Source organism: Schistocerca nitens, chromosome 2 (assembly GCF_023898315.1).
Source record: "Schistocerca nitens isolate TAMUIC-IGC-003100 chromosome 2, iqSchNite1.1, whole genome shotgun sequence".
NCBI lineage: Eukaryota > Metazoa > Arthropoda > Insecta > Orthoptera > Acrididae > Schistocerca > Schistocerca nitens.
The window spans coordinates 887,914,594-887,938,581 of NC_064615.1; the positions used below are offsets into that span (position 1 = coordinate 887,914,594).

General features: G+C 38.2%; 1 protein-coding gene across 1 annotated transcript in view; it reads right to left on the minus strand.

The window, feature by feature from the left end:
• Positions 1–23,988, minus strand: part of LOC126237196 (mediator of RNA polymerase II transcription subunit 14) — a 171,231-nt gene that overhangs the window by 65,089 nt on the left and 82,154 nt on the right. Inside the window, exons 12-16 of the mRNA XM_049947075.1 lie at positions 18,553–18,712; positions 11,384–11,588; positions 10,982–11,130; positions 8,677–8,920; positions 7,724–7,867 (exon numbers count right to left, since the gene is read on the minus strand). Of these exons, the coding sequence (XP_049803032.1) occupies positions 7,724–7,867; positions 8,677–8,920; positions 10,982–11,130; positions 11,384–11,588; positions 18,553–18,712 (902 nt within the window). The remainder of the gene's footprint in view (positions 1–7,723; positions 7,868–8,676; positions 8,921–10,981; positions 11,131–11,383; positions 11,589–18,552; positions 18,713–23,988) is intronic.

The window sequence follows — 23,988 nt, forward strand, 5'->3', positions numbered from 1 at the left end:
ACTGTTACTAGTGTGGACAGCGGTAAAGTTTTGGACTATGAAGTGCTCACTAAACATTGTTACCATTGTGCATCTGGTAAGAAAGAAGCAGCTCACATATGTAGCAAGAATTATGAAGGTACGAGTGGAGGCATGGAGGCTGCCGCTGCTGTGAAAATGTTTAGCAGATCAGAAAAAGAACGGGGAGTATTTTACACAAAATTCCTTGGAGATGGGGACTCCAAGGCATACAAAAGTGTTACAGAATCCATGCCATATGTCAATAAGACAATAACTAAACTAGAATGTGTCGGTCATGTTCAGAAACGAATGGGCACTCGTCTAAGGAAACTGAAACAGAATCTGAAGGACAAAATTTTGTCAGATGGTAAAACCATTAGAGGTCGCCTGTCAGATAAAATTATAAATGAATTACAACAATACTATGGTATGGCAATAAGAAATAATGCAAATAATTTGCAGGAAATGAGACAAGCTGTATGGGCCACATATTTACATCGATCATCAACTGATGATAATCCTCAACATTTTGCTTGTCCAGATGGTCCTCAGTCATGGTGCAATTATAGAAAATCTCAAGCTACTGGGGATCCTTATCACCATAAAAATTATATTCCATTGGCTGTTATGGAAGTAATTAAACCAATATATAGAGACTTGGGGCATCCTGATCTTCTGCGAAAATGTCTTCATGGTTGTACCCAGAATCAAAACGAGTCGTTCAACAACCTCATTTGGACTCGTGTACCTAAGAATGTATTTGTTGGGATAAAAACATTGAAATGGGGAGTCAGTGATGCTGTTATTTCATTCAATGATGGTCATATGGGTAGGCTAAAGGTCATGGCAAGGCTCGGCATTGCTCCTGGTATCAACACCATCAGAGGTCTTCAGCTTCTGGACAGCGTGCGAGTAAGGAAGGCTCAGTATGCAGCTGAATTTAATACAAAAAAAGCAAGGGCAGCAAGGAGAAGAAAGCTTCTAGGTGAAGAAGAAGAACTAGAAGATGACCCTGATTACTCTGCTGGACACTTTTGATAATAGAATAAAAGGTATTTGTGAATTTTCATAATAAATTACTTTAATCGCATTTTCTGGCATTTGACATTTTTAGTGTTACATGTACCTTTATCTCATAAACCACTCAACCAACAACATTCAAATTTTCAGAAATGCTGCAAAACAGTTCAAAGAGGCCACTGAACTAGAATCATGACAAGAACTGGCTTATTCTCTGAACTAGGGAAGTTTATGTTATACTTTTTCCAATAAAAAATGGCTTAATGGTAAAAAATTCATAAATACTATACCAACAAAAAGAAAACATTGGTTCTAGTTCAGTGGGCTCACAATATATGCTGAAAACCTCTGCCAGAATTTCAAAGTTCTGAAGATAATAGTTCCAAAGAAAAAGGTACACAAAGTTAGCAAATTTAACATTGGCGAGATAGGGCATTCCAACTCCCCTTAAGTGACGCTCCCCCCCCCCCCCCCCCCTGAGAAAACTTCACTTTCTTTTAAAGAAATTAGCAACTTCGCTATTGTGGGGTATTCTTTCCTTTTATAGTATCCGTATATGTGCCGGCGAATTGCATTGGGTTGGAAAGAATCAATATCTGTAACAGGACGAGGCTGCTTTTTTTTTCCTTTCCCGGAGTACTTAAAAACACACTGTTTTTCCCACAGGGGCTTTCTTCCACGCTGTTTACTTCACTGTCTTGTAAGTCTTGAAGTAGCACCCCTTTCCTTATAACTGTTCTTTCACCGATTTCTAGAGTTTTTGAGGTACGCTTTAAAACTTTATCAGCACGAATAGACGCATGCCCATGAACAGAAACAAATTCTTTTTCTTGTTCTTAAAACTTATGGGTGCTCCGTAGCAATTCCAAAGTCTGACTATTTAATGGCACTCCACGGTGCAACGGAATGTTGATTGGTGAATGACATCGTTTTGGTGACATTGTTTAACAAATAAAAACTGTATTCGAGGCGGTAACACAACACAACAGCAGGCGTTCGTGCACTAACATACAATGTTTACACAGAAGCAGCAATATGGTAGCAGCGTCACCGGAAACCGGCTTTTGTTCGGTGCTGCTACTGGTTCAGAAGAAGCGGCGCCTCCCATTCCCCACTTGTTTGTTAGTTATACTACCAACTCTACGGTGCTTGGGGAGTGACCTTGAAGTGACATGTTTCAGCAGCCCGAGTATAGACTCACCAAAATGCCAATCACACAGTTATTTTAATCAAAGTATAGCTTGGCAATGACCATGTCAATATGAAATGCTGGATAAAATCAGTAGGTGAACTGAAGTATCAACTGTGCTCTCACAGATTGCCATATAATCATGTATGTTTTGTCAGTAAAGCAGCTGGACTATGTAATACTAACACGAAACATATACAGTGTAGTAGGTCTTGTAACATGATGCTGACATGTGCAAAAGCCAAGAAGGTATGATTATAGATCTCATAGATCCTAACATCTGTGTTACAGAGGTCAGAAGGTAAATCTGGGTAGTATGACAAGATTTATTTTAATACTGTTGATCTCATTTCAGGGTATGACTTACAGAAATCACACTCTCAATGTATATCAAGGTAAATACTTTCTTACTGCTTTGACAAGGAGTCATTCAGCTTGGAATGTGCCATGATGGGATAAGAGATATAATAATAATAATAATAATAATAATAATGCTTTTTTTACACTTTTGCTGTTTTAGCTGTTTTCCACAAAATTCTTTTGAATTGCTGGCCATGCCATATGTATAATGTTGCTGTTAAGAGTATAAAGTCCGAAGACTGCTTCTATTCAGCAAGCCTCTTCATATCTGATTAATTTTCTTCCTCCATTTCAAGGAATGGGTGTTGGCCCATTCCAAGACAAAAGGAATTTAACAAAACTGTTGTCTCCATCTCTTCACTGATCATTCTATATCCCATCTTTCAGTTTGGTTAAAATGTACTGCTTTGCCATGGCAAGCACTCAGGTGGCATTCTTTTGACATGGTCATAGTAGAACCTAATCTCTTCTGTCCTTGTTTTCAAATTCTAGTTGCTGTCTTACTTCTTCACTTGGCACTCTGTTTCTTAATGTTCGTCCTAGCAGTGAACTCAGAAACCTCACTCAGCTGTTTCAGTTCTTTATTCCTCTCTTTTTCTTAGAATCCAGTTTTCACTACAATACATGGAAGCAGGCTTAGCCATCACATTGTGCAGTCTTCATGGCATCTCTTTCCTCACAGTTCTGCCAAGGTTCTCCTTATATAACCATTAATGTGTCATATTTCTGTGTATTTTGAACCACAACTAAATTAGTTTTGTATATTGATATCTCTATCACAAGATATCTAAATGAAATTATCTGTGCTATTACCTTACTGTTCATGTCCTTTTTTGCTCTTCTTACTTGTTTCTCTTCCACTGCTTTTACTTTTGTTTTATTTGTAGATATAAAAATTTGATAAGTGTGTGTGTGTGTGTGTGTGTGTGTGTGTGTGTGTGTGTGTGTGAGAGAGAGAGAGAGAAAGTGCGAAGTCTAAGCTGGAATAACAACAATATCACGAGAAGAAATTTTAGTTGGTCAAAGAGCCTTCTTCTGAAGTAGAAAACATTGCGAGAAGAAATGTTAGTTGGCCAAAGGGCCTTCTTCTGAAGTAGAAAACACACATGCCATATTGAAATTCTTCATACTAGCACAACTCACACACATGCCCACTGTCTCTGATCGCTGTGGCCTGACTGAGTTATAACTGTGCATGATAGGAGCAGCAATCCAGAGGTGGGTGTATGGAGGAGGCTTCAGGTGGACAAGGGAGGGGGGCGAGCTGGGTGGGGTAAGGGAAGGTGTACTGCTGCTTGTGGGAGTTTGCAGGGACGTAGTGGGGATGGGGTAGGAATGTTACATGCAGTGGGGTGGGTTGTGGGAAGAGAAATAGAGACTTGGAAAAGGACTACTGTATGTGTTTGTGGAACAGAAGATTGTGTTGTCCAGAGTGGAAGTAAAGATGTGGACAGGTAAGTGGAGGACACGGACTAGAACAGGTTGAGGTCAGGGGGTTTATGGGAGCATACGATATATTGCAGGAAAGTTCTCACCTGCTCAATTCAGAAAAGCTGGTGTTGGTAGCCAGGCTCCAGCTATATCAAAAAGACTTGGTTAGAGACCACACCCTTGCAGTTTACAGCCAATAACTCAATAATTCTTTTTCATACTAGTTTTAGTATTATCTACAGTGATTTAATGGCATTCAAAATTGTAGTCAGTATGTATTTCTCATAATTTCATCCTTCCTACCTTACTGTAGGCTCTCATAGTCTATGGAGGCCAGTCAAGTTATGCCACAGTACAAATCTATAGTAGCTCTCAACAAATGCTTCTTTTTTTTTTTCCAGAAACTCTTTTCTTGTTTTCGTTAGTCTACACTTTGCATCCTCAGCCATCACCAGTTATTTTGCTGGCCAAACAGCAAAACTCGTTACTAGTTTTCATGCCTCATTTCCTAATCTTATTTGCTCGGCACTGCCTGACTTATATGAATACATTCCTGTACCATTGTTTCACTTTTGTTGATGTTCATCTCAAAATCAGAGTGCTTGGCTCTGAGCACTATGGGACTTAACTGCTGAGGTCATCAGTCCCCTAGAACTTAGAACTACTTAAACTTAACTAACCTAAGGACATCACACACATCCATGCCCGAGGCAGGATTCGAACCCGCGACCGTAGCAGTCGCGCAGTTCCAGACTGTAGCGCCTAGAACTGCTCGGCCACTCCGGCCAGCTATCAGAGTGCTAATATCAACATATATTCCAAACTTCATCATATGCATTTGAGTTGGCAGCTCACGACCAGTGAAAAATTCTAGCTGCAATCATTTGTTGTTACCACAATTTTTCTAGCTCTTAAAGTGAGTTTCATTTCCAACATTACTTGTTGCAAGTGTGAATTTAATGTTGAACTCCTCCATAAATACGTAAAGCTGTAATCAGCTCAAATACTGATTTGAAGACGACGTCAAGAATGGTTCTATTGGTGTTAGTTGACCTTTGTCATGTATCATCCTAAGGACTGAGTTACATAATGAGTTATGTATACAGATAAAATGCTATAATGTGGAATCTAAATCACAATACAAATTTATTTTCACTCACACAAAGACTTTTCAAAGGTGTAGGTCTCATCTGGCGCAGATGAGGGTACAAGCCACATTGTCATATGTAGCTGAATGAGGTGGTTCTCGTGTTGAAAGGAGGCAAGAACAACAGTTCCAATACTTACAGTCCTAATAGTGCACTGTAGTGTCTCACTTTCATTGTGCTACACCAGATTGCCTCCTGTGCCACAACTTACACTAATCAGACTGCCCTTAATATTAAACATGGGGCATTGCCACATACATTTAGTCTAACACAAATGTGACACGAGCACGTATGCCTGCCAAAGCACTGTTAACATCCATGCTATTCAATAGTATTAGTTGGTGTTCGAACACTGAAACTCACTATTAAACCAGATCCTCTATTAAGGCCAAGGAGGTTTTTTCCCCCCTTATTAGTCCTTTGAATCTATTCTGCTTTCACCTTTATTTCTATATTCTGTTCAGAATTTTGTTGCTTTATCTTTACATCTTTTTTATCCTCATCTCTGGCAATTTCTTTTCTTTCCAGTTTTTTTAATCCCCCATATTTACTTAATTGTTTCCAAATTCATCCTCTTGTATCTTCTCAATAATGAAGTGCTGAAACAGGCATTTTTTTCGGGCATATTATTTGTACTTTGGGTTATTCAAATAGGTTCTCTTCAGTATAGCATTTATAATTTCTACATATTTATAAATGAATTCACTTCATACTTGAGTTTCTTTTATTTACAAGTTCTCTCTTCATTCAAGATTTTGGATAATAATTCTTGTACATCTGCCTCATTCTAGCAGAATTTTTGTTTCTTAATTTTTCCTTCCTTGATCTCAATAAGAAAGTAAGGCAGCGAGAACTTTGGAGAAAGGTGTACAGTTTGCATACTGCTATAAAATATGCCACAATACTAATAGCTCTCAGAGAGCATGAGTCTCTATGAGTATATGAATTAAAATCTGTGGGAACTGCAATTTCATATGGTCTTATTCCACATTATCAAAGTGCATGTCCCACAATATGAATAATTCAACATTGAGTAATCTTTATATCTGTTTCTCCTAACATAAGTGACATAAGGGGATGTTATTAATATTTAAATACACACAAGTTATTAACACATGATGCTGTTTCTACTTAAAAAAAAAAAAAAGGTATAAAATGAGCGAAAAAGTAAAATGAGGGAAATAACATCTGAAGCTGTAAAAGTTATGAATGGGATACCCCCTTGCATTATCGCACTTTATGTATATGTACATAATCAGCATCAAAATACTTGCCAGGGGGCTGTTTATTATCTAATAAAGGTTTATTTTCTAATAGCTGCTGATGTAATGGGAACTGATAACTTTCTGGGAGGTAGAAACGTTTTACTCAATTTCATACATCATAATCGATGTTTCTAGCAAGCCTGAAGCTGTCATTTGTTATTTAAATAATAAAACACAGCACCAGTTACATATTTTTTCATGCTTAGCTCAAGGCATTTCGTGGTGTTTGCAACTGTGTGATTTGCATCTGTGTTGTTCTGTGTCTCTTGCACTGTATTTGTCTTTTTGAGGTTATCAGGTACTGTGCCTCCTCAGTTATGTAGATCAACCCAACATTCACACAAACTATCACTTACATGGTTTGTTTGTGTAACATCACAAAAAATACATACGTAAATACTGCACCTGACAAAGAAAATAAATTCTCGAAACAGGCTTTGCACAGCATAAAAAAAAAAAGTATTTGGTGCTGTATTTAAACCAAAAACATATGAGCAACGCAGAGTGCGTGAAGGATTCAACTAGCGCTACAAGTGGCCAAACGACAAAACACACTAAATATGATTCGGACAAGGGTGTGACAACAATCACGAAATTGCACATGCGCAATAGAGACAGTTTGGAATAGTTGTGACTGCTCACCATATCTTTATTCAATGAACCTTGACAAGCAGAAGCGGTATTGGGAAATCTGTTTACGAAATCTGGTTTTGGGAGCACCCTGTAATAAACAGGGTGCTAGGAACTCCCATCAGCCGCCATGCCAAGTAGAGCTTGGCAACGACAGGAGATAAGGCATGAATTGTTCCAACTTTTACACGTTTACTGCTCCAAATCTGCTGAGCTGAGTGCCCTGGTTTCATGAAACTTAACCACCTAATGTCTGCAATCACTACTTGACAGCCAGTGTGATTCCAGCATAACTTCTCGGTTTTCTTCTCCACAAAAGTTTTTGTATAAAGCGTAAATCATGGAAAAATCATAAATATGCAGACACAAAATCGAGTACGAATTAACATTGTGGACATAGGAAATTTGATGGGAGCAATAAAAAAATGTCATGAACGGTGGAAAAATGTTAATTCCGGGAACGTAATAGCAGGATTACACTGTACAAACATGGCTCTCATTGTTGAAAATGAAAATATCTGCATTGGCATGTCGACAACATGGCACACACATAAACAGAATATTAGTCTATTTTAGTATAAACTCAAGGAAAATAATCAAAGGTTGTTTAAATACTTTATACGAGAAATAAGACAAACATATACAAAATAATGGACTCAGGACTCCATTGCGTCACTCACCAATACGAAAATATTCTGCAAGGTCTTCAACAACAGAATATAAATGCACTATCTGAGCCCAATCATTAAGCAGAGAATCAACGGTCTGCCGAACTGCGTCTGCTGTTCCCATGTCATATTGGAAATATACTGGTCTCCTCAAACCTATGGGGGAGAAAAAGAACAAATGCCCTCACAAAACTGGATTTAAAAGGCTTGCATTACAGTAAAAATTGTGTTCTGAAGAACTTAAATGTAGTTATCTGACATGAAATAAAGGAAATATTTAAAATAAATATATTTTTTTAAACTCTACTATTGAAAAATCATTTAACTCCCACGATATATCCAGAGAGTAGGCAAACTTTTTTCTGTACGAATTTATCGAGGGTATTTATTCATGCAGCAGATAGTACTGATCAAATGAAGAAAAACAAAGGCCTACAGAAAATTCCAGGAAACAACACTTGTTGAGATATTAGCCACTCTGTCTTATGACAGCCACCTGCATATTTATTCAAAATGTAAATAATGCCATCTTTGTAGCAGTACCAAAACAGGGATTAAAACTTTTTAAGTACCATTTTAGAAACTCACACTCCTTGTCTTGAAATGGAGCTGTTGCTCTGCTACACTGTCCCTGAAGATTGGTAGCATTGGTATCAAAACACATTGTGTAAAAGATATTTTATAATGTGAAGGGCAGGTTTGGAAAAGAATTACGTGAAAAACAGATACAATCAGTGCGTACAGCTGTATGTATGAATGACCCACACTACTGAAAATATTTAATGGCTTCACTATGACAAAAACCCCACAAAAACATAAAATGCCATTTGAAATGAGGTTCTGATTACACTTAATTATGTTTCAGACTTACCTGAATACAAAATACAGGGTGACAGAGAAGAACTTAAACTTTGTCTGTACTACCAGTTCAAGAAATTCTGAAAACTTGTTAAGGCTACAGTTACCTTGTTCCTTTGGATGCAAGCTAGCAAGAGGACTTCCATAGAACACAAATTCAGCCATCCAGCTCTTCGTGGCTTTACCCTGTACACGAATGGCTACTGAAAGCAGCCTTTTGAGAAGAGCCTGCCATGATGAAGGATGGACAGTAGGGCCAATTGGAGGAGGTAGCTGCACTAAACGCAGTACAAGGGCTGTAGCATTTGCTTCCACCTGAAGCCCCTGATGTGCTATTTCTCTGCGGGAAAGCTGAAAATAGTATAAAAAATAAGCAAGTCTCATTAACAACCTGTGTAAATTTGTTAAAATGTTTTAGTTTTCTTGACATCTCTTTTCAATATTATTTGAAAGCGTTTTTCATTGTGGTCATGTACAAAACCTTGGAGAAAGTTGTTTTAAACATTCTCAGTGTATTCGTGTTAATTAACGTGACAAGTAAACTAAAAATATTTAAAACAATAAGTCTGCTGAGAAAGATTTTATGGTTATATTGAACAGTGTAGTTTCTTATCATGTTAATGTAATTAACAAATAGTAGAAAGACAGCAAAGTAACAAGAGTAACTAATATAAAATTTTACAGACTCAAAGATACATAGATAGCCTGTAACAAGTGAGATTTAACTTAAATTTTAAACAGCTGAGTGTCAAGCACTGTGTGGGAGCACCTCACATTTTTCCATCGCGTAAACTACATATAACTTTTGTATGTTCCTTATTGTCCACCGTTTTACATGTGTCCAACATTTTCACCAAAAATCTTTTAGAGTCTGAAAGACTTCTGTTATGGCGGAATTTTAAAGTAAATTGCTGGAATTTTCTGTGTCGCATTGTTGGCTAGCTTAATCTTATATATGAACTTGTACATAAGTACAAATAGTGCATTACTGAGGTGCATAGATTCTACACCTTATTTAATGGAATGTACAATTGTAATTAATATCATCTGACAACAGAATTGTGGCTGCCTCTTTAATTACAAAGATCACAGCATAATACAGACTCAAATTTAACTTTTGTGCTATTGTGACCCTTTTCTGAATCTCTGTGGAAAGGGTGCAAGGAGAGATTCACCAATTTTAGATTCATTGGGTTGCAAAATGCATGTATATTTCAACGTTCAGAAAAGAGTTTCTTAACAATTAGGCTACAAAGGCCGGTCCACTTTTAACACTGTTCAGATCTCTCTTTCATGCACATATTTGACGGAACCCTTTAATCACAAGGGCTTTAGTTGTGGCCAGAATAAGCTTCTTAACAAGCACTTTTTATTTCAGGATGCTTCTTATTTTTATTAAATGCCTCTCACAAAAAGATGATAAGTAATGGGTGAAAAACAGCTCGTCAGATTCCAAAGGAAGTCACACATGTGAAGAGAACCTCATGAAAAACTTAAAGCATCTGAGGAAGTCCTGTAAAAGTTTCCATGGATTAAATCTGAGATATTTGGTCGAAGTTATGTCAGTTTATCATTAAACAATTGTCTTGTAGCACCTGAAGATTCTAGAAAGAGTTTCTGGTCCAACATTGTGTACATTTAACATCAAAGATACCTGTAAACCTGAAATGATCACAGATACCACTGTCTTTTCTTATCCACATTTTTTCCTGTTCCACGATTTCATATCTTTATATTTTGTGTCTCTGGCATAATGATAGCTGTCTCAAAAAACAGTGCAAGGGCTTCATTTTTCTGGAGTGGTTTCAGCTATGGAACCACAATTCAAACAAAATGCATCTGAATCATGTAATATAAGAGTTGCTGAAGTGGAAACTGATGAAACATGAGAAAGATATGCTTAAGCAACAATCTGCCACAGTTTACTCTTTGTTTGGTAATTGCAGACAAATCCTAATATGACGCATACTGTACGACTACAACAGAATTTTGCAGCACACATGGTATTATGTGTATTGTGCACATGCCATTATGCCGTCACTAACTCAAATTCACCAATCTGTGATAGTAATTAGTGTGTCTGACACTGTTACAGCACTTATCATATTGATTTCATGCATTCTTCTCAGATGCTTATTTTGATACTCAACATAAACAATAACCAATTTAGGAAATAGACTTTCACATTTCCACAAAAAACTAGACAAAATAAAACTAGTTTCAAAAGATCCACAGTAAACAAAATAAACCAGAACATCAAATGATTATCAACAGAATAAAGTAAAGGGGGAGGGAGAGGGGGAAGGTAGGGGGAGGGGGAGAGGGAGAGGGAGAGGAGGCAGAGAGGCAGATGACAGAGAGAGAGAGAGAGAGAGAGAGAGAGAGAGAGAGAGAGAGAACATTCATTTTTACCTCCTGTGCAAGTGTGACAAATGGAATTCTCTCATCGCATAATGCTACCACATGTGCAAGTTCAGGTATGAAATATGCAGGGTGTTTTGGTCGTCGAGGAGTTGTTTCATTTCTTCCACTCTGTGCTTTCCGTTTTTTCTCACTCTGATCTGTAACAACACAAAACACTTGTCTACTGCATTGCTAAAAATTACACATTAAGAGAATTCATTTAAATTTAATCCTTAGAACACAGAAATTAAGAAATACAGAATCAACATCACATATGGAATTTAAACAACAAAGATTAAAGATATGAGATACAGGAATTACATTAATGAGCTCTTGAGATGACTTTCAGGATATACAGTAGTCACAGCTATTTAACATAAAGGCATTACTAAGAATGTATTTTCTACTTACCGTCAACACTTGTAAAAGGTCCATGAGTTATCACAAAGGTATCGAATTCAATAAGGGTAAGAACTTTCAGGTACATCTTAGGGAGCTCAGTCTCAATGGTATCATCATGGGGATCATCCTCAATTGATGCATGTTTCACAACAGCAAGGTAGAAAGAACAATCAATTTCACAGGGGCAATTTTCCTTTTCTTTGAAAGCTACAACCTGAAACCACAAAAGAGAATATAAAACATATCTTTTCTAGCTTTTTCACAGTCCATGATTAATTTCCATGCAATGCTGTTCTCCAGGACCTTAACTTTCAGAGTTCTTTTTTCAAATTAAAGTCTACATTTGATACTAGTAGAATTCTTCTGACAGGGAATCCTCTCTTTGCCTATGCTAGTCTGCTTCTTCTGTCTCCTAGCTTTGTCCATCATGTGTTATCTTACATTGTAGGCGAAAATGTATGGCTTGCATCAATGGGATTCAACCCCCCTGCCCTCAGCCTAAGCATCTCCCTTGTGAAGTAATCTTATATGGAATACCAGTTCAGCTTACTACCTGTGAAATAAGTAAGTTATGATCAACGTAACAGTAGAAAGGCTTTACTAGTTTAGCAGCTACTCCTCTTTTTCTAGTTAGAGTACATTCTCTCCCAAACATAACACACAATTACCCAAATACACATAACCAGCATATTAGTACGTTGGTGGTTATATGTAGGAGAGTGTGGTGTTAAACTGGAAAAATAACAGCAAAAGTGAGTATATGCACCACACATACACAGGCGAATGATCACATTCCCTAATTTTTGTTTATTTATTTACTTATTTTTTTAAAATTGACTTTGATAAACGCAAATTTATGGGTAGCCAGAATTACAAGTGCATCAGTATTACCAACATTCTAAACTACTACTGTATGAAGTACATACTCGAATTGCATCTTCTATGACATATTTAACAATGGTTGAAATGACCAGAATTTATGATATCTGTAATTAACTTGTCACTTCAGTTGCGTGTACATAGATACCTTTTCTGAAAACCACAATGTCACTACAATGCATTAGTAGCCAAAGGAAGTTACTGTGAGCCCACTTCAACAGAACTCACTTATGTGCACAGTGTCTTTAATGCAAAGATGCCAATTATTCATCTTGCACAAACAAATAGTACTTAAAATTGCCCTCCATGCAATTATCTCCTACACCAATGAAAAAATATACAAGGAACAATGAAAAAAGTAATAAAGAAATTCATGTTTAAAATATCACAGACTGACAAATGGTGACTTCAAAACCTAAATAAATTATTGTTAACACTAGATGAAAGAATTTTTACTGGACTAATAATGGAAGAGTTAGTTTTTAATATCCAGCTTACAAGAACACTTTAACTGCTGTGGATGAGTTAACTCATCATCCTCTGCCACTTCCCAGTGCTGAGGATGTGTTTCAATGTAGCCCCTGGGTTTTCCAGAAGTTCTACTGGCGTGTTTACATATCTCATTCCATAGACTTCTCACTGCTGTGGGCAAGTTACTTCCATACCTCAGTCAGTAAAAAAGTTATGGGTATTTATCGTACAATAACCGTACCTCTTTGTGCCCTATCATTTCTAAAAAAAACTCTTCTTTATATATATTTACAATTTGTACAGAAACCAGATAGCAGTTATAAGAGTTGAGGGGCATGAAAGGGAAGCAGCGGTCGGTAAGGGAGTCAGTCAGGGTTGTAGCCTCTCCCCGATGTTATTCAATCTGTATATTGAGCAAGCAGTAAAGGAAACAAAAGAAAATTCGGAGTAGGTATTAAAATCCATGGAGAAGAAATAAAAACGTTGAGGTTCGCCGATGACATTGTAATTCTGTCAGAGACAGCAAAGGACTTGGAAGAGCAGTTGAATGGAATGGACAGTGTCTTGAAGGGAGGATAAAGGATGAACGTCAACAAAAGCAAAACGAGGATAATGGAATGTAGTCAAATTAAGTCGGGTGATGCTGAGGGAATTAGATTAGGAAATGAGACACTTAAAGTAGTAAAGGAGTTTTGCTATTTGGGGAGCAAAATAACTGATGATGGTCGAAGTAGAGAGGATATAAAATGTATACTGGCAATGGCAAGGAAAGCATTTCTGAAGAAGAGAAATTTGTTAACATCGAGTATAGATTTAAGTGTCAGGAAGTCGTTACTGAAAGTATTTGTATGGAGTATAGCCATGTATGGAAGTGAAACATGGACGATAAATAGTTTGGATAAGAAGAGAATAGAAGCTTTCGAAATGTGGTGCTACAGAAGAATTCTGAAGATTAGATGGGTAGATCACATAACTAATGAGGAGGTATTGAATAGAATTGGGGAGAAGAGGAGTTTGTGGCACAACTTGACAAGAAGAAGGGACCAGTTGGTAGGACATGTTCTGAGGCACCAAAGGATCACAAATTTAGCATTGGAGGGCAGTGTGGAGGGTAAAAATCGTAGAGGGAGACCAAGAGATGAATACACTAATCAGATTCAGAAGGATGTAGGTTGCAGTAAGTACTGGGAGATGAAGAAGCTTGCATAGGATAGGGTAGCATGGAGAGCTGCATCAAACCAGTCTCAGGACTGAAGACCACAACAACAACAACAACAACAACAACAACAACAATATATCTTGAACTGTTTATGAAATATGGCCACATGATTTGTGATGTGCAAGGACAGCAATGGTCACATCGCGCAACAATCTGTTGGATGTAAAAATCACGATCTCAAGAATGAAATGAGATATAATTCTGCTCTCAATTTTCAATAAAATTTTGGTATCTTATATACATTTCAAACACTGCAATGTATGAGCTAAAAACAACCATATGTAAAAATACATGTTTACCTCTGCAAACTCTTTAAAACTTTGCACAATGTTTTACTTTTTTTACTTAACATCATGCAGCGCAGTAACTATGATGAATAATGAAAAGAAATTCAGTCACTTATCGAGCAAAGATAGCAGACTGTAAGACACGCAAAATTCTAATTTTTTAACCTAACAGTTCTCTTAAAATTGGATGGTAAGTGTTTCACAGCGGTCGGCACACCATCTCCCAGCACCGGTAGTGGCATTTGGTAACAGTACAGCTATAACAAGCTACTCTCAGCAAGGAATGCAAAGAGCACGCATGTAACAGCGAAAGGGTTGAGGAGAAAACGAACGAATGAAAGAAGCTGATACAGAAAAATGTTAAAATGAGGGCTAAGTCACACAACAAGTGATACATTCACTACACTAACCAATTACAATAAACTAAAAAATAGCTAAAAGAGCTATCTGTGCTACGTAACAGAATTAAATCTTGAAGATGATCAATAAAGAGTGATTAAGTTACATGAAGTCTGAAGATTGTCATGAAACTTTGTTTCCTAAACGTGGTAGCAGAAACAGAACAGTGCTATAATTTGGAGGTAATGCATTGTGGAACACAGACAGTTAAAATTTTAAAGATTCTACAGGAATGGAGTATTTTTATTTTCATTAATTTATTTGTCCCCCCATGAACCATGGACCTTGCCGTTGGTGGGGAGGCTTGTGTGCCTCAGCAATACAGATGGCCGTACCGTAGGTGCAACCACAACGGAGGGGTATCTGTTGAGATGCCAGACAAACATGTGGTTCCTGAAGAGGGGCAGCAGCCTTTTCAGTAGTTGCAGGGGCAACAGTCTGGATGATTGACTGATCTGGCCTTGTAACATTAACCAAAACGGCCTTGTTGTGCTGGTACTGCGAACGGCTGAAAGCAAGGGGAAACTACAGCCGTAATTTTTCCCGAGGACATGCAGCTTTACTGCATGATTAAATGATGATGGCGTCCTCTTGGGTAAAATATTCCGGAGGTAAAATAGTCCCCCATTCGGATCTCCGGGCGGGGACTACTCAAAAGGACGTCATTATCAGGAGAAAGAAAATTGGCATTCTACGGATCGGAGCGTGGAATGTCAGATCCCTTAATCGGGCAGGTAGATTAGAAAATTTAAAAAGGGAAATGGATAGGTTAAAGTTAGATATAGTGGGAATTAGTGAAGTTCGGTGGCAGGAGGAACAAGACTTTTGGTCAGGTGATTACAGGGTTATAAATACAAAATCAAATAGGGGTAATGCAGGAGTAGGTTTAATAATGAATAAAAAAATAGGAGTGCGGGTTAGCTACTACAAACAGCATAGTGAACGCATTATTGTGGCCAAGATAGACACAAAGCCCATGCCTACTACAGTAGTACAAGTTTATATGCCAACTAGCTCTGCAGATGATGAAGAAATAGATGAAATGTATGACGAGATAAAAGAAATTATTCAGGTAGTGAAGGGAGACGAAAATTTAATAGTCATGGGTGACTGGAATTCGTCAGTAGGAAAAGGGAGAGAAGGAAACATAGTAGGTGAATATGGATTGGGGGGAAGAAATGAAAGAGGAAGCCGCCTTGTAGAATTTTGCACAGAGCATAACTTAATCATAGCTAACACTTGGTTCAAGAATCATAAAAGAAGGTTGTATACATGGAAGAATCCTGGAGAAACTAAAAGGTATCAGATAGATTATATAATGGTAAGACAGAGATTTAGGAACCAGGTTTTAAATTTTAAGACATTTCCAGGGGCAGATGTGGATTCTGACCACAATCTATTGGTTATGAACTGCAGATTGAAACTGAAGAAACTGCAAAAAGGTGGGAATTTAAGGAGATGGGACCTGGATAAACTGAAAGAACCAGAGGTTGTAGAGAGTTTCAGGGAGAGCATAAGGGAACAATTGACAGGAATGGGGGAAAGAAATACAGTAGAAGAAGAATGGGTAGCTCTGAGGGATGAAGTAGTGAAGGCAGCAGAGGATCAAGTAGGTAAAAAGACGAGGGCTAATGGAAATCCCTGGGTAACAGAAGAAATATTGAATTTAATTGATGACAGGAGAAAATATAAAAATGCAGTAAATGAAGCAGGCAAAAAGGAATACAAACGTCTCAAAAATGAGATCGACAGGAAGTGCAAAATGGCTAAGCAGGGATGGCTAGAGGACAAATTTAAGGATGTAGAGGCTTGTCTCACTAGGGGTAAGATAGATACTGCCTATAGGAAAATTAAAAAGATCTTTGGAGAAAAGAGAACCACTTGTGTGAATATCAAGAGCTCAGATTTCAACCCAGTTCTAAGCAAAGAAGGGAAGGCAGAAAGGTGGAAGGAGTATATAGAGGGTTTATACAAGGGCGATGTACTTGAGGACAATATTATGGAAATGGAAGAGGATGTAGATGAAGATGAAATGGGAGATACGATACTGCGTGAAGAATTTGACAGAGCACTGAAAGACCTGAGTCGAAACAAGGCCCCGGGAGTAGACAACATTCCATTAGAACTACTGATGGCCTTGGGAGAACCAGTCATGACAAAACTCTACCATCTGGTGAGCAAGATGTATGAGACAGGCAAAATACCCACAGACTTCAAGAAGAATATAGTAATTCCAATCCCAAAGAAAGCAGGTGTTGACAGATGTGAAAATTACCGAACTATCAGTTTAATAAGTCACAGATGCAAAATACTAACGTAAATTCTTTACAGACGAATGGAAAAACTGGTTGAAGCGGACCTCGGGGAAGATCAGTTTGGATTCCGTAGAAATGTTGGAACACGTGAGGCAATACTAACCTTACGACTTATCTTAGAAGAAAGATTAAGAAAAGGCAAACCTACGTTTCTAGAATTTGTAGACTTAGAGAAAGCTTTTGACTACGTTAACTGGAATACTCTCTTTCAAATTCTGAAGGTGGCAGAGGTAAAATACAGGGAGCGAAAGGCTATTTACAATTTGTACAGGAACCAGATGGCAGTTATAAGAGTCGAGGGGCATGAAAGGGAAACAGTGGTTGGGAAAGGAGTGAGACAGGGTTGTAGCCTCTCCCCGATGTTATTCAATCTGTATATTGAGCAAGCAGTAAAGGAAACAAAAGAAAAATTCGGAGTAGGTATTAAAATTCATGGAGAAGAAGTAAAAACGTTGAGGTTCGCCGATGACATTGTAATTCTGTCAGAAACAGCAAAGGACTTGGAAGAGCAGTTGAACGGAATGGACAGTGTTTTGAAAGGAAGATATAAGATGAACATCAACAAAAGCAAAACGAGGATAATGGAATGTAGTCGAATTAAGTCGGGTGATGCTGAGGGGATTAGATTAGGAAATGAGACACTTAAAGTAGTAAAGGAGTTTTGCTACTTAGGGAGTAAAATAACTGATGATGGTCAAAGTAGAGAGGATATAAAATGTAGACTGGCAATGGCAAGGAAATCGTTTCTGAAGAAGAGAAATTTGTTAACATCGAGTATAGATTAAAGTGTCAGGAAGTCGCTTCTGAAAGTATTTGTATGGAGTGTAGCCACGTATGGAAGTGAAACATGCACGATAACCAGTTTGGACAAGAAGAGAATAGAAGCTTTCGAAATGTGGTGCTACAGAAGAATGCTGAAGGTAAGGTGGGTAGATCACGTAACTAATGAGGAGGTACTGAATAGGATTGGGGAGAAGAGAAGTTTGTGGCACAACTTGACTAGAAGAAGGGATCGGTTGGTAGGACATGTTTTGAGGCATCAAGGGATCACAAATTTAGCATTGGAGGGCAGCGTGGAGGGTAAAAATCGTAGAGGGAGACCAAGAGATGAATACACTAAGCAGATTCAGAAGGATGTAGGTTGCAGTAGGTACTGGGAGATGAAGAAGCTTGCACAGGATAGAGTAGCATGGAGAGCTGCATCAAACCAGTCTCGGGACTGAGTTCGGAAAAGTTGCCCAGAGCCCGAGGAAAGAGGAGACTTATCAGTATGTCTCCCAAGACCCAGACTTTTTTGAACTCTCCCCATTTTCTAAACCTCGCCAGTCCTTTTCCTTCCTCCCTCTTCCTTCCCATTCAACCCTTCTGCCAAAAGAACTAGCCACTGCTCTGAAAGCTTGCTCATTTCTTTAACCTTTGTATATGTTTTCTCCTTCCGCTGCTTGGTGAGCAGGTTTTTTTATCTATTTAACTATATTATATTTTCAAATATTGATTAAATTTGCTAAAATAGGCTATAATCTATGTTTCATTATTTTAAAATTACACATGATAAAAAATGGTAGCTACACAATACAAGCAAATAAAAAACAAAATTTCACAACTTACGAGAATAACATTTGGATGCCGATGGAGCTTGACATACATTCGGTGCCTTCCTATTTTAGTCATTGGATGATCTGGATGATGCAATAATGGCAAGCGCTCATATGGAGTGGCTGGGAGATGTTGCAATGTCTTTTCACATCGCCGTTGAGTGATCCAAAACCTGGAAAACGTAAAATATATCTCTTGTTACATAATTAGCAACGATGGTATTTTAAAAGTAATAATGCATGTAATCCTTTCACATAAGACTCATAAATCATGGAAAGAGTAATGTGTAAGGAAGTCATGTTGAATGAACTTAGATTTACCAAATGTTACAATTAAATAAAGATGAATTATTCTACAAGAAATTTTAATGTAACTCAATTTATAGCTCTTTTTGCACCGCCTTGCACAATAATAATACAGGGTGCATCAAAAAGAATCATCCAATTTGGCACGTCTATATTTTTGAAACTAATAACCATATACAATGAATTTTGTTTTTTGATGAACGGGAAACTCAAAAAGTTTTTTTTTTCCTTTTTACTGCGTTTCCATAGGTATTCAGTATGCCTCCCCTTGAGATGCACCGCATACATCAATGTGGTATTCAAATTATTCCCACACAGCAGCGAGCATGTCTTGAGTTACAGCTTCCACAGCTGGTGTTATGCAGTGTCTCAGTTCATTCATTGTTGTTAATAACAGAGTTACATAGAGTCCTTTATAAACCCCCACAAGAAATAATCACATAATGTCAGGTCCGGTGACCTTGGAGACCAATAACATAAGGCTGAATCATTTGGTCCACGTCGACCAATCCATCGCTCAGTAATCCTTTGATTTAAAAATTCCCTCACTTCCAGATGTCAGTGTGGTGGCGCGCAATCCTGTTGGTAAATATAGTTGTTCGAATCAGTCTCCAACCTCATATGAAAGTCACATTGAACAATTATTACTGACCCGCACTGCGCAAAACATAGAACTCAAAATGCTTTCTGTTGCCGCGACACAATTTTTACTAGAACTGAAGTGGGCGCACACTGCACCTACTTAATAGGAAGAGTTTGCTCTTTCCAACATAACATCGTTAATGCACATATCTTAAATAACATAATAGTTATGATTTTTGAAAACTGAATTATTCTTTTTGATACATCCTGTACTTCAATAACATAGTGATTAACACAGAGTACAATGTCAGAGACAATACTATTATTATTGTTGTGTTTATAGACATACACAGTGTATGAAAGAACAAGATGCCTACAATAATAAAACTTCTTTGGCCATCAAGAAGCTAAATTTGATTACGATTTTGTACAGTGTTTTTGTTACGATGAAACATTTTACATTCTGTAAAATACACAGCCCTTTTATGTGAAAGAGACACTGACCAATTTCAATAGTAAGTCATTTTTAAGCCTCTATAAAATACACCAACATGGACGAGTATTACATTAAATACATTCACTAACCATTATCACAACTGACTTTAAATTCAATAGAAGCAATCTTTCTTTCTTATATATTTAAGCATTATGCAATACGTTTTATGTCCTGCGGCATGCAATTGAAAAGTCTTTCCATATGTGAAGCCGTACACCATCCCCAGGAAAAATAACACTGGTAATCCACCGGTCAGAGCGTGGAATGTTAGATCCCTTAACCAGGCAGGTAGGTTAGAAAATTTAAAAAGGGAAATGGACAGGTTGAAGTTTGATACAGTGAGGATAACTGAAGTTTGGTGGAAGGATGAACAGAACTTCTGATCAGGCGAGTACAGGGTTACAAATACAAAATCAAATAGGGGTAATGCAGGAGTAGACCTAATAATGAATAAGAAAATAGGAATGCAGTTAAGCTACTATGAACACCATAGTGAATGCATAGTCATAGCCACGGTAAATGCAGGCATTGCATCTGTTCCAAGACAGCATCACAACAGTTAAAGGCTTACCATGTGCTCTGTTTTGAGGTGTCCAGATCTGTGGTTACACTGCAACACAAGTTTCGTGCATGGCTTAGGAAAGATTTACCATGCAATAACTATCTAAGTATGTGGTACCGACAGATGCCTTTGTAAGGAGAAGAATCATGGCTAACCTCGTGTAGCTGATGCAAACTTCAAAACAGCACAAGAGGCATTTCATTGGAGTCCTCACAAGTTACTTAGTAAAGCAAGCAGGCAACTGCTCATGCCAAATATTACAGTGTGCGTAAACGGCTTTGTTTTAAACCATACAAAGAGGGATTAGGGACGATGCTTCTCCTATTTTTGCAGGAATGTACAAGAGCTTCTTAAGTGTGTTCTTCACCAATGCTGGATTGGACATGCTCCAACAGTAGACCACAGCCTTCTGCCCCGATCAGCCCATTTGCTGGATTTAACACCCCATGATTTCTTTCTGTGGGGGTTTATGTACCGCCAAATGCTGTTTCCCTTGAGGAAGGGAGTGACCAGATAAAGCATGCACTACAGATTATCAGAGAGAATGTTCTATACAGAGTATGGGAAGAATCTGATTACCATGTAGGTATGTGTCATGTGACCAAGGGTGCACATATTGAAGAACTGTACAAACGCATAAAAAACTGGGGCAGCTGCCACTGCTTGTGGTGAAACATTTGTCCATATAAAGTAATAAATTGATCTATTATGAATTTTTAAAACCACACCACTGATTTATAAACACCTTAAATAATGTGCAAAATCATAGTGTTTGCCAAGAATGAGACAGGGAGTGGCAAGGGGTGTATAGTTTAACACTGTTTGTCTAAAATGCAATACATATACCTTTCTCAGCTCATTACAGCCGATAGATACACAAAAAACAGAACCGAAAATTTACGTTCCTAGCTTTCGGAACAAATGTTCCTTCATCAGGGAGGAGAGAGGGGAAAGAAAGGGAAGAAGGGAAAGTGGATTCAGTTACTCATAACCCAGGTAATGAAGCAACAGGGAAAGGAAAACCGGGAGGGTAGCAAGGCTGGAGGCATGGTTGTCAGAGGGAAGCCCCCCTCTGACAACCATGCCTCCATGTAACAGAGATGTATATATTAGATATCAAATGTAATGTTATAAAGGATTACTGAAATATTAGTTAACACTTATAGAAGCAAATTATATTTCCAGCTTTAGTGTACTGTGTTCCTTGACACATACTATGGCTAAATTATAAATGCTAAAAGCTAATAATAACATGTAGTAATAATTAACCCCTTAATAAAACATAAACCGCACCATTATTGATAATATAATTAAAGCGAGTAGGGAATATAACATGCAGACTGCTTGAGTTACAGACTTCAAGCGAACTTATAATTACCTGCAAAACAAAATTATTGTCCACTTTATTATCCATTAGCTGAAAACCTCTTCTACATTTCATTCTACAAAATTATATATTGGGCTGGTAAGTAATGAAGGTAAAGCTCTAACATATTAGGTAGATCTAAATACACTAATGGCCATTAAAATTGCTACACTACGAAGATGATGTGCTACAGACGCAAAATTTAACCGACAGGAAGAAGATGCTGTGATATGCATATGATTAGCTTTTCAGAGCATTCACACAAGGCTGGCGTCAGTGGCGACACCTACAACGTGCTGACATGAGGAAAGTTTCCAACCGATTTCTCGTATACAAACAGCAGTTGACCGGCGTTACCTGGTGAAACGTCGTCGTGATGCCGCATTTAAGGAGGAGAAATGCATACCATCGAGTTTCCGACTTTGGTAAAGATCGGATTGTAGCCTATCGCGATTGTGGTTTATCGTATCATGACATTGCTGCTCGCGTTGGTCGAGATCCAATGACTGTTAGCAGAATATGGAATCGGTGGGTTCAGGAGGGTAATATGGAATGCCGTGCTGGATCCTAACGGCCTTGTACCACCAGCAGTCAAGATGACAGGCATCTTATCCACATGGCTGTAACGGATCGTGCAGCCACGTCTCAATCCCTGAGTCAACAGATGGGGAAGTTTGCAAGACAACAACCATCTGCATGAACAGTTCGATGACGTTTGCAGCAGCATGGACTAGCAGCTCGGAGACCATGGCTGCGGTTACCCTTGACGCTGCATCACAGACAGGACCGCCTGTGATGGTGTACTCAACGATGAACCTGGGTGCACGAATGGCAAAACGTCATTTTTTCGGATGAATCCAGGTTCTGTTTACAGCATCATGATTGTCGCATCCGTGTTTGGTGACATCGCAGTGAACGCAATTTGGAAGCGGGTATTCATCATCGCCATACTGGCATATCACCCTGCGTGATGGTATGGGGTGCCATTGGTCACTCGACTCGGTCACCTCCTGTTCGCATTGACGGCACTTTGAAGAGTGAACGTTACATTCAGATGTGTTATGACCCGTGGCTCTACCCTTCATTCGATCCCTGCGAAACCCTACATTTCAGCAGGATAATGCATGACCGCATGTTGCAGGTCCTGTACGGGCCTTTCTGGATACAGAAAATGTTCGACTGCTGCCCTGGCCAGCACATTATTCAGATCTCTCACCAACTGAAAACGTCTGGTCAATGGTGGCCGAGCAACTGGCTTGTCACAATACGCCAGTCACCACTCTTGATGAACTGTGGTATAGTGTTGAAGCTACATGGGCAGCTGTACCTATACACACCATCCATGCTCTGTTTGACTCCATGCCCAGGTGCATCAAGGCATTTATTACAGCCAGAGGTGGTTGTTCTGGGTACTGATTTCTCAGGATCTATGCACTCAAATTGTGTGAAAATGTAATCACATGTCAGTTCTAGTATAATATATTTGTCCAATGAATACCAGTTTATCATCTGCATTTCGTCTTGGTGTAGCAATTTTAATGGCCAGTAGTGTAGTTACTTATATTGAAAGAGGGGGGGGGGGGGGATGGTGCAGGGGAAAGGCTAGAACAAACACATCTAACATATCAAGTATAAACCCATTAACTAATATTCTAGTCTTCAACATATAACCTGCTTGAAGATTTATAATACAATTTTTATTTTTTAAATCAGTTTGTTCGCTGAGCACACATTTTAGCTGATTGTTAAAGAGTGTAAATTTCAATTTCTTTGTAAATGTTCATAAGCATGTCCTTATTAAGTATGAGTAACACACATAATGTATTATTTTTATCAGTTGTATGTGTACTGTTACGTAAGCAAGGACAGAAAGAAGATTTATTATTTGCACTGGTATTCACGGGCACGGTCTAACTCGTACAAAAATTCCTACCCATTTATGCTACATAAATTTTATTACAATCATCACATTTAAGTCTATAAATGCCCGAGTGTTTCATAGACGGAATTTTTTGTGTATCATGTTGGAGTGTTCCATTCATCTCATTGTGAGTGGAGTGTCACGAAATTCTTTTTCTATTTCCTCTGATACACATCCACAATACGCCAACAGCACATATTTAGTTTCAGTAATTTT